Below are 11,352 nucleotides of genomic sequence, written 5' to 3'. Positions count from 1 at the left end.
GTAAGCCAGGCCTAAATGTGGATATAGAAACTTTTATCATTTTAATGGATTGTACAAACTTTAAATTATGTAATCAAATTCCACCTCCCAAGAAAAAATAAAAGCAAGGCAGTTAGTGTGACATATCCATAATTTAATTCCAAAAGAAAAATCCAAATTGAAAAGCTTTGGGCCCAAGTCATCATCTGACATAAGCCAACTCTATCTCCAACTTACCCAAAAATTTATTGCCAAAAATAAAATAAAAAAAATAAAAAAAAATAAATTTCAAGAAAAAACCAAACACAAACAAACCATCTCTTGATCATCATACACCAACCTCCTCAAAACCCTAATTTATACCTATTAATTCTCCAACTTTCTCAACTACATGGCTGTGTGACCTTGTATTTACAGTCTATACTTACACCTATACTTACATATTATAAAGCTTTCATTTTTACCAAGAAATGGGTATAAAGATTCAATCTTGATTTTAAAGTTTCAATTTTTATCATAAAGTTTCAATCTTTAGTGTCTTTTGGTGTTTATATTTTGTGGGGTTTGATTCTTTTTGGTTTTTGTGTGTTTATATTTTGTGGGGTTTGATCTTTTTTAGTTTTAGTGAAGATGACTGGTGAAAGTGTTGTTGAGAAGGCTGAGGGAGATGTGAATTCATCTGCTGTTGAAATCAGTGAGAATTGTGTAAATGTGGTGAATGTGTCTGATGGTGAGAAAAAATTGGATTCGAATTCGAAAGGAGAGTATGGAATGCAGGATATAGTTGATATGTTATCGAAATTGAATCCGATGGCTAAGGAGTTTTTCCCATCCTCGTATTCGAGTGATCGGGTTAGGGATCAGTTTGGTGTTGCTTTTTATGCCCCAGCTCAGAAATTTGTGGGAAATGAGGGGCAGGCAAATAATAGGAGGGTATAATTCTCGACACCCTTTGCTTAAATTGTTTGTTTTCTGTGTTTATGTTTGTGATTTGGGTAAAATGTTTTGTTTTGATTGATTAGTTTTGCTTTTTTGTGTTTTTCACGTTTGTCCATTGTGATTTATGTTTGCGGCCTTAGCTTGTTTTATTTTGATTGATATACTTTATTGATATGTGTTTCGTATGGAGATAGGTGTGTTTTTGGGTTATGTTTTTATTTTCATGTTTGTCGATTGTGATTTAGGTTTGCGGCGTTGGCTTGTTATATTTTGATTGGTGAACTTTAATGATATGTGTTTCGTATGGAGATTGACGTGGTTTTTTTGGTTCTGTGCGCTTTGCTGATCCAGTTCTGGTTTTAAATTGTGTATTTATGTAGCTTGAAAAGAAAGTAACTTTGGCTTATGGTTCAGTTAATAATTTTGATTTGCTTTGTTATCTAATTGTTGTGAACTCAATTGTCAAGTTGTTATGTTTCGCGGTGTTGATTGTCAACTAATATCATCCCAGATAAGCTGTCAAAGTCCTCCCACTTCATTTTTTTTGTATGTCTCACACTCTCACTGTTGTGGTTTGGCGTTTAATTTGTCGTTTATGTTATCTTCACCAGCTGAGCTCTTGTAAGAGTTTCCTTGTACAGCTTCTGGAATCTGGGTTGTCGCGTGGTGCGGAATCTGGGTTGTCGCATAGTAAGGAAACTGGGTTGTCGTGTGGTGCGGAAACTGGGTTGTCGTGTGGTGCTTTTATTATCGAATTTTGTTTTTTCATGTCAAACTCTAGGAATTTGGTGTGAAAGTTGACTTTCTTGCGCTCAATACACCTATCTAGCCACTTTACAGCCTGGATGATCTTCAATTTTTCATGGCTCACTTCAAGCTTTTGCCTTTTTTTGCTTCGCAGCCTACCTTCAGCCTCCCTAATCCCTTCCCCTCATCGGGTCGATGTAGATGTAAAACAATTGCATATAAAAATAAAATTATAAAATTTGTTTTTTCCTGTCAACAAATTTTATGGGAATTTTTCAATCTATACCTCTTTTAGAGGAATTTTACGTTTGTGTGATTGTGCTCACTTCCTTGTCCACAGATTCTGTTTCTTAATGATGAAAATTTATTACCGAATAACAAATTCAATGCAATCATGATCTATATTTTCACAATGTGATTCTGTTGTATTATGTTTCTAATTTTTTTTTTGTTTTAAACAGAGAAGAAATAACTTTAACCAGGGCAGGAAGCGAATGAGTGGGAGAGCTTTTAGGGCTCAAAGAGAAGATAGTATTCGACGCACAGTTTATGTATCTGAAATTGATCATAATGTAAGTGAATTAGTACAATATTAAGACTAGTCCATAACTTTTATTTCCACATCAGAATATGCAGTAATGACCTCTTCAAATTAGGTGACTGAGGAGCGGCTTGCTGCTTTGTTTTGTAGCTATGGACAAGTAAGTCAATCAAACTATGGCATCATTTTAAATACTTTGTAAAAAATTTTATACTGTTGTTAAATATTGGCATATATATATATATATATATATATATCTGTGTGCGTGTGTGTGTGTGTTTGTGCATTTATTTTTCATTATAAAATTGTCAAATTGTGTGAATTATATTCCGATTTATATACCATAGCCAATAATATATTGGGCTTTTTTGAAAATACCCAAGTCTAAAAACATTTTTGCAAAAATACTGTCATTTTTAATTTTTTTTTGCAAAAATACTTTTTAATTTGCAAAAATACTATTTTTCAAAAAAAATTGCAAAAATACGGTTTTTTGGCAACCATGCAACCTTTGACGAGTTTCTGCAACTACATGCAACCTCAAATCAACCAAAAAAACTTTATTCAACTAGTTGCATATCTGGTTGATTTTGGTTTATTCCGTATTTTTGCAAAAAAAAAATTAGAAGATAGTAAAATCACAAAAAAACTTCGAGAAGTTGGTATTTTTGGTAAATTCTCTAATATATTTGTGTAAATTGGACTTAATATCCACACTTAATCTCATTATGCTACACAGTCCTTTGTTTTTCAACAAAGAGTGCACTTGTAAAGATACGAATGCCTTTGGGTGCTACCGGGTTGTCTAAAATCTCCGTTCTAATCATTCTACACTCCTCTCAAACTTAGTAGATTTAGAAAGTATTGGGATCAAACTTAATGGATTTATAAATTGTAGGGGATCAAGTAAAAGTAAATTTATAGTGTTGCAAGAATGTTGATCATATATGGATTATACCATCTTCTTATTTCTCCATTTACACCTTTATAGAGTACCTTAATTTTGTCAAATTAGAATTCAACATGTGCTTCTCTGCATATTTATTACTTTATTTAAGTATTGACATCTGGTATGGTGTTATGAAGGTTGTTGATTGTCGAATTTGCGGTGATCCGCATTCACGTCTTCGCTTTGCTTTTGTAGAGTTTGGTGATGAGTGTAAGTGATTTTAACAATCATATTTACATGCACAGTTGAAAAGATTCTACAAATTTAAAACTGAATTTGAGCTGATTTTAACAGATTCTGCAAGAGCAGCTCTGAGCCTTGACGGAACACTTCTGGGCTTTTCCCCGATTAAGGTCCTACCCTCAAAAACTGCCATCCTTCCTGTTAATCCTACATTTCTTCCTAAGGTACGAATAACTTCTTATCCTTCATTGTCGTTTTTGTCACTGTATGATTCCCATGACTACAATATGATTCTTTCTCTTTAATTATGTAGTTTCCGGATCATCTAAATTTATCTGTTAAAAAGGCCCAACTGGATCTTTATTTTATATTCTAACATTATCTTTATTTTGTGATCAATACAGTCAGAGGATGAGCGAGAAATGTGTGCAAGGACAGTCTACTGTACAAATATTGATAAGAAGGTTAATAGCTTTATACAATTTGTGTGTTATGTTGTTGCAAGAACCATATGTTGAACAGTGTTTTTTATTGCTAATTATATGTTCATGATTATGTATTGCATTTACAGTGTGTTTACGGCAAATATATAGTCAAATACAAGAATCTCAACCCGCAATTAAGTTCTTTTATCTTTTGTTTATATGGGGAAATTTTGTTATTTTTGCAGGTTTCTCATGTTGATGTCAAGATATTCTTCGAAACAAGATGTGGCGAGGTCTGAGGGTTCTTAATGTAATCCTTTATATTTAGAATTTATCAGAAACTTACACTATATTTTTGCATGCAGGTCTCGCGCCTGAGGCTTTTGGGGGATCAAGTGCACTCTACCCGTATTGCTTTTGTTGAATTTGTAATGGTACGTATATATTTACAATGCAAGCAACATTACCAAAGAATTTCATTTTTAAACTCTCATAATTTGGAAGATGTCAACTACTTTTATTTAAATTTTGTGAAAAGTATGGCTACATTTAAAAAAAAAGAAAAGTATGGCCACCGAGTCATGGAGAGGGCTTTTAGCTAATTTGAGATTGGTTGGATACACGAGGAATTTTTTACTAGGGGATAGGTGTACTGCAGGGAATGGGATTTTAAGATTTAAAGGGTTATAAAAGTGGTATAAAATTGACATTGACATACAATTTCAAGTTGTCGCACAAAATAATAGTAACTTGTATATACTGCATGAATGAAGTCTGCATAAGAACTTTTCTCTTACAACCATTCCGGTGTTGAAATTGGATTGAAGACCGAAGTCTCGAATTGTGTAAATATGCATGTGGCTGCTTGTTTTTCAGAATATATATTGAATGTCCATATATTTGAAGGCATCTTTTTTTTGGGTTAGTCAAAAATCAAAATAGAATTATGACTGGCATTATGCAAGTAAAGTTCTAAACTTTTAAAAATATAATGCCAAATATCTTACTTCTGTTAATGGTTATTCAGTTAAACCTGATTATTAACCTCCACCACCATAAACCTAGGTGTCTTTTACTTTCGCAAATAGAGCCAATGATGTTTGAAACAGTTATTTACTTGGGAAATAAGAAGCAGCAAAGAAAAACAAGCTGACAAGATCATTTACCTACTCTATACGCTGTTTTTACTTGCAGGCTGAAAGTGCTATACTAGCTCTGAATTGCTGCGGGCAAGTACTGGGTTCCCAACCTGTCAGGTACCGAGTTATTGCAGGCGGTAGATTTTTAGACTTTTAAATTAAATATATGCAATTATGAATTTTAGTAGTGGAATCATTGATTTCTTTATTTCTGACAAGAGGTTGTATTAATTTTGGTAGGGTGAGTCCTTCAAAGACGCCAGTCAGGCCCCGTGTTTCTCATCCTGGTATGCAGTATTAACTATTTTTCCGGAGTAAGAAATCCATGGACAGATGTGGCACGAACGTTAAGGTGAGAAGAGAGACGTTGTGATGAAAAGATGGTGAAACTTTCTGTTTGTCTTTTGCATATTTACAGTAAGAACAGTAACTTTTCCTACAGCAGAACATCTTGTGTGTAAACCCTGCTTCAGTTTGAAGTCTCCAAGGGGACCATCCCGATGTTGAGATTTTTTTTCCTTTCTAACTATTCGTGTGCTCCTGCAAAATGGATTTTCCTCTCTAGTAATAGTTTTCAGTAACTGTGTTGTCATGCTTGTTAGCAAGTTGGATCTTGGATGCATGCTTACGCAAAGTTCTGAAATTATGATCCCTTAAATTTTAACTTTTTTGTCATCGTACTACTAACACTTCTCAGCAACTAGTCATACTTTTTAGCAACTAACACATACTTATGAGTTCTAAAATTACGACCCCTTGTTTTTTCTGTTTTGCCATTGGCTTTAGAGTTTACAACCATACGAATAACTTCACTTGGTCTTTCTCGAGAACGTTAGTTATAGGTATCTACTTATCTACACTCTTTATTATTGGAATTTGATTCTTATCCACCGACTAGTACTTTCATTTGGCCGACTTTTAGAGTCTAGACACCGGTTGCTTCAGAAAGTCGGTTAATTAGCTTTGGCTAACTTCAAGTCTACTGCTCAAATATCATCCAGTCAACTCATGTGTGTTTAAAGATGACTGAAACTGAAGTCTTAGTTTGGCCCCTTAGAGATGTTCTAGAGGAAGGATATTAGGACTGGCTAGATGTCGAAAAACTAAAGACTACAATACTACATATACTACCAAGTCCAGTTACCCATCTTCACGGGCAACTTTCTTTTTTTAATCCTTACGATCAACGATGTGATCGATGTTGTATAGAAAACCATAGCCTGAGACACGACGGCCGAATGCTGTCTATTGGTAGCGAGTGAGGCTGGGTGCTGGAATTTTTCGATGTTTTTGGTCCGTCCCAGTTCAAACAACATTATAAAAACTTTAGTATCCAGAAATGTATTAGCAAAATGGGGCTATCTTGGACTTGACCAAACATTCGCAGAAGCTATTGGAAATTTAGGACTAAGCGAATATAAAACTGTAAAAGAAAGAATAAAATGAACTCACAAATTGTTGTATTCAAACATCTTCAGTCTAATCCAAACACGGCGGCTTTGTGTATATTGATTATATGTTTATTATATGAAAATAAAATTGACTGGGAAATATTACAAAACTCAGTTGCCAGTTTGGGAAACTAAACAATATTAAGCTAATAAGCGATAATGACAAGGGAAGCTGTTCCTTCACTTCATGCAAAAGCTAAAACTTACTAGATGGATTCAAGTTAATATATAATTTTTTCAAATTTAAGTAATACTGAAAATTTATTTATAAAGTTAGCTACACTACTTCTTCTGTAATTTATCATTTTGAGTAAAATTAGTTTTCTTTGTCAAAATGTCGATTATGGACAATTATTGAGGAATAACGATAGATTATATCTCGTAGAATTGAACTCTCGTTCTCAACTAGAGCCGGGCATTTGTGCGTGTTTGAACCGCCCGCTCGGAACCGGCTCGTACGGAAACCCGATTTATTCGGCCGGTTCAAACCCGCACAATTCGTCAAAAAGAACGAACATATTACGAATTCCTACCTCCGTCTCTCTCATTTCTTTACAGTTTTTTATATGTTTGACACGCATTTGAAGGCAACTATAAAGTATACTTTCGTAATTTATTTTTAAAATTTTCTTTTGTGTATAAAAGTTTGAACATTATATTTTTATTTAGAAGAAAAAAATTTATAAAATAATTATGCAACTACATTTAATAAGAGTATTAAAATACGTGCCGAGTCCCCGTCCCCCAATGTAAAGAATTGAGGGGGACAGAGGTACTACATTTTAAGGAACCAAGACCGGCACTAACCCGACCCACACAAATGGCCACCAATATGAGCTCAAAGCTTCCTTCAGGACCGGCACTAACCCGGCCCGCACAAATGGCCACCAATATAAGCTCGAAGCTTCCTTCGGAACTCCCGACACTTCTTCGCAGGAACCAAAAGTGGCATAACATTAAGTTTATATTAACTGTTTATTTAAAGATCTTATAGAATGCAAGAGTGTTTGTGTAATATTGCAAGATCATAATATTCTTTACTAGTAGTGACAGAGGTATCAAATTGCGTATCAAAAATTACTTTCAAATGAAATGTCGTCGTGATACGACAATGCGATATTTAACTGACTATGTTTACGTGAATGCACGAGCGTCCACTATATTTAACAAAATTCTAACTAATTAAAGATTTGTCACATGGATCTGTTTCGGAAACACTTTCGGAACCTGTAACATTAGTCTTTACATAAATTGTGACCATGAAATACTTCTTTAATTATCACAATCTTGAATTATACTATTAAGTAGAATAAAATTAGATTACATGGATTGAATCATTAGGCTCCACTGCAGCGAATCAGTCAACTCTTCTTTTTTTCCACATTTGTGCTTTCTATAAATATGCACACCAGCTACTTCAGCTTCAGTTCAAACTTAAAAGTAGACAATTAGCTACAAAACTTAACAGTACACTGTTTAGTAGCTTTGCAACTGATCAGTGATCAGTTCATATCTGTACATATAATGTCAGGTGGGAGTTATAGGAAGCCAGAAGTGAGGGTGGTTCTGATCAACACACAGTATATCGAGACTGATTCGTTAAGTTTTAAGTCGGTTGTTCAGAGACTGACCGGTAAAGATGCAGTCGTAGAAGTTAAAGAGCCACCAGTCCGGCAAATTAGTACTGTCAGTTGTGAAGTGGCTCAGAGTAAGTCTGTTTTGTTGGAAGCAAATTTGCTTAAAGATTTCGATATGTTCTTATTGGGGTTGCCTTCTGCATTCGATAACATCTATCAGATTATGGATTGATATGTTTGTAGTCATCTTTGTTGAATAACATAAGATTCCGTTGATGCCGCTATGCCAATAATGGCTTTCTGCAACATTCCCAAAACGTTGCAAGAGGCCCAATAAATGTTGCAAAATATTAAAAAAATTTAACGGCAACACTTTTTTGATGTTAGTATTTTTGATGTTGTCTTGGGATTTAAAGACAACATTTTCTAATCTAGGGCAACACCAAAAATTATGTTGCCCAAAAACTGTGATTTTGCAAAAAAAAGATGGGCCCACGTGACATGTGGGTTGTCACGTGGACTGCCATGTAACTGAACACGTGGCTCTGACACGTGGATAGGTGGATCCCATGGACGTCAGGGTCCCACGCATGGGGTCCTACTGATATGTGGGGCCCACTGACGCGGGTTCCCTTTTATTTTGTACCCCCTCCGTCCCCGAATTGTACGAGCCACTGTGACTTGCACGCTTTTTAAGAAATTTATGATTGATTTCAATATGAACCGCAAAAAGGAGATATTGGCAAAAAGTTCAAGTAATTAGCTACTATTTCTAGTTTCGGACCGTGAAATTAGACAACTTAAGGTTTTAGAGTGACTGATTACTTAATATGAACATATCTCGGTTTAAGACGGGTCTCGGGATATTTATTTATCTGTCTGTCTGGTGTCTGTACGATTGAGCGAGAAATTTGAATAACATAGGATCCTCTTAATAATCTTGTTTTCCCATGCATCATTATATTTGCATTTGCTGTATATGCTGCAGGCCCTGCACCCAATGCAGCTCATGGCCAGTCACAGGACAGGCACTTTACTTTACCAGAGGTTCGAAGTTCGAACCCTAATCCTTCTACATGCTACACTATGCATTAACATTCTTAATGCAAGATCCATCTTCTTCCCCTTTAATTGATAAACAAAAAGTAAATGCAGAATGATTAAGTTTTTGTAATTCATAAATATTATTCTTTACATAAAATGTGACCATGAAATACTTACTTCTTCAATCCATTTCTATAAAATTTTTTGTAAAAGTCTAAAAGGCCTTCCATTAGTAATAAATTGGCATGAAAAGTTAACGATCTCTGTAATCATCTTTGTTGATTCCCCGACCAATGTTGGACACCAACCATATGCCGTAATGTTACATTGCGGTAGGTGATTTTCGGGACCAATTTCCTTAATAATTATATTTAAAGGGAAAGCCTCTAGTAGTGAATATAAATATGTTTTTGGTTAATTATCTTTCTTAACTTGTCTAATAATTTTTGAAAAATGTTAAATCCAAAGCATATTTTAAAAATCTGAGCAAGACAGCGTTGAAAAGACTAAAATACCCTCCCTGGCTGACATCAACAATCCGAGTAACACTCAACGTGAGAGTAATTTAGTCTTTTTCACACTATTCTACTCTGGATTTTAAAAAAATTGCTCTGGATTTATAAATTTCCTAATTTTTCATCTACAAGTCCAAAAGAAACGTTTCCTATTTGTGTTGGACACGTTTGCTAATGCACACTTTTGATTGTTAATATTTTTAAATTCGTATTAGTATTAAATATAAAAATTTCACTGTATTAAAGTACTGATAAATACGAATCCAACGAGATCACTCATGACTATGTTTGATATTATAGATTAGACGTAAATTAATAGTCAATCGATTACCGTGAACACTACCGAAAGTCAATATAGGAAGAACAAAATGGGATGGTGGGAGTATGATACAGTGTGTATGGCCTTTTAGTCAACTTGATTTTAAAAAAAGAAGTTGGACTATACAAAAAAACTAGTGTCGAATAGAACAATGTATCTGTATGTGTGGTAATGAATCCCCAATGTGTCCATTTCCATATCCACAAAACACATTTTGTTGCTTATTAGATTGATAATGATTCATTGACTTTTTGCTGCTTATTAGGCGGATAGAGATCATTTTGCTGCCTATTTATCGTCAATTTGACTACAAAAAATCAAACAGAACAGTTAAACTGAGACGGAGATAGTACTTATGAACGATGATCAGCTATAAATAGGAGGCAATATTTCTACAAAAAATGCCAACAAAATGATCACAATTAGTTCTCTCCAGTTGCCCTACTGCCAAAGCACAAACCATAACCACCACAGAAAATCAATATCAACCCTGCAGGCCAATTCAGATCATAAAACCAGCAGTGATCCCAGGTCCGAAAAGATCATAACTCCTAGTTTCTCGACATTTAATCGAAGGAACGTGTTTCTTGGTCTAGCAGGAACCTTGTGCATTGCCACTAATACAGGGCTAACAAATGCTGCAACCCTAAACCCTGCACAAGTCTTTCCGAATGCTGATCAAGTCTTTCCAAGAGTCCTCGAAAAATTTGTAAAATTTACGGTCCCAAGGCCTAAGAAGTCGAGAAGTAAGGCCGAGAAGGAGGACGAAGAGGAAATACTAGTGATAGATGGTATTGAATACTATGGAGACGAGTATGTCAAGTTTGATGTTTATGTCAACGACGAAGACGAGGTCGAGAGCGGACCTAACAATGCAGAGTTTGCAGGAGCGTTTTCGAATGTGCCATCGGCTAAAGGGAGCAAGAAGGTGAAAACTAAGCTGAGTTTGGGTATAAGTGAGCTGTTGGAAGACTTGGGAGCTGAGGATGATGAGAATGTGGTGGTTGCTTTGGTTTCAAGAACTGGCCAGGGTAAAGTCAGCATTGGCAACGTCAACATTGTAATTTCATCTTAAATTCCGTTGCATTTATATGCGCCCCAAATTAAACTGCCGCATCCATTCATAACATATGATGTAATAGTTAAACTCTCGACCCGCGACATCTGTTAGTTAAATCAGGACTTTATTCGTAAGAGGTTTTTTTTATGTTCTCGGTACATTTTTTGGTTTTCCAGTAAAATTAATATATTTAAAATAATATATTTGCCATTCCATTTTACATTTTAATGAGGAGTATAATAATGATACACTTCTGTTTACTATTTTCCATTTTTTTTGAACAAAAGTTTATGATTTCTAAGGAGTTTTTCAAAAATACCCAATTCGACGAAAATATATTTTTCAACAATACGGTGCAATCTTAAATGCAACATAAAATTTTGCAACCTCGTATACAACTTCGAGTAAGCTCCTCTGCACCTAATATGCAACTTTTACCGAATTTTTTAAAATTTATTTGAAAACATAAATATTTTTGATAAAT

At 34.8% G+C, this 11,352-nt stretch overlaps 2 protein-coding genes across 3 annotated transcripts; both read left to right on the top strand.

Annotated features, from left to right (window-relative positions):
- Positions 1–225: 225 nt before the first annotated feature.
- LOC141706566 (polyadenylate-binding protein-interacting protein 8-like) lies at positions 226–5,566 on the top strand. Of its 2 annotated transcripts, none has more exons than XM_074509319.1 (11): positions 226–453; positions 605–912; positions 2,127–2,237; positions 2,322–2,366; positions 3,293–3,365; positions 3,450–3,562; positions 3,743–3,802; positions 4,009–4,056; positions 4,129–4,197; positions 4,958–5,019; positions 5,143–5,566. In XM_074509319.1, exons 1-11 carry the CDS (start codon positions 450–452, stop codon positions 5,201–5,203), a joined length of 954 nt encoding a protein of 317 aa, XP_074365420.1. In that variant the 5' UTR covers positions 226–449; the 3' UTR covers positions 5,204–5,566. The 2 variants fall into 2 exon arrangements, with proteins under 2 accessions (XP_074365420.1, XP_074365419.1); XM_074509318.1 differs by having other exon boundaries at positions 599–912.
- A 4,520-nt stretch (positions 5,567–10,086) lies between these two features.
- LOC141706565 (polyphenol oxidase II, chloroplastic-like) lies at positions 10,087–11,069 on the top strand. Its single transcript, XM_074509317.1, has one exon. The coding sequence runs from the start codon at positions 10,221–10,223 to the stop codon at positions 10,881–10,883; it is 663 nt and encodes a 220-aa protein (XP_074365418.1). The 5' UTR covers positions 10,087–10,220; the 3' UTR covers positions 10,884–11,069.
- The last annotated feature ends 283 nt before the right edge of the window (positions 11,070–11,352 follow it).

Source organism: Apium graveolens, chromosome 2, assembly GCF_009905375.1.
Source record: "Apium graveolens cultivar Ventura chromosome 2, ASM990537v1, whole genome shotgun sequence".
Taxonomy (NCBI): Eukaryota; Viridiplantae; Streptophyta; class Magnoliopsida; order Apiales; family Apiaceae; genus Apium; species Apium graveolens.
The sequence above is the reverse complement of the archived record's forward strand: the minus strand, read 5'-3'. Positions and strand labels throughout refer to the sequence as shown.

Excerpts from the sequence above, each read along its gene's own strand:
- LOC141706565 (XM_074509317.1), top strand. The coding sequence starts at position 10,221 with ATGATCACAATTAGTTCTCTCCAGTTGCCCTACTGCCAAAGCACAAAC.
- LOC141706566 (XM_074509318.1), top strand. Across the intron at positions 3,563-3,742 it reads ATCCTACATTTCTTCCTAAG|TCAGAGGATGAGCGAGAAAT; the intron begins GTACGAATAACT and ends TGATCAATACAG. Across the intron at positions 4,198-4,957 it reads CTTTTGTTGAATTTGTAATG|GCTGAAAGTGCTATACTAGC; the intron begins GTACGTATATAT and ends TTTTACTTGCAG.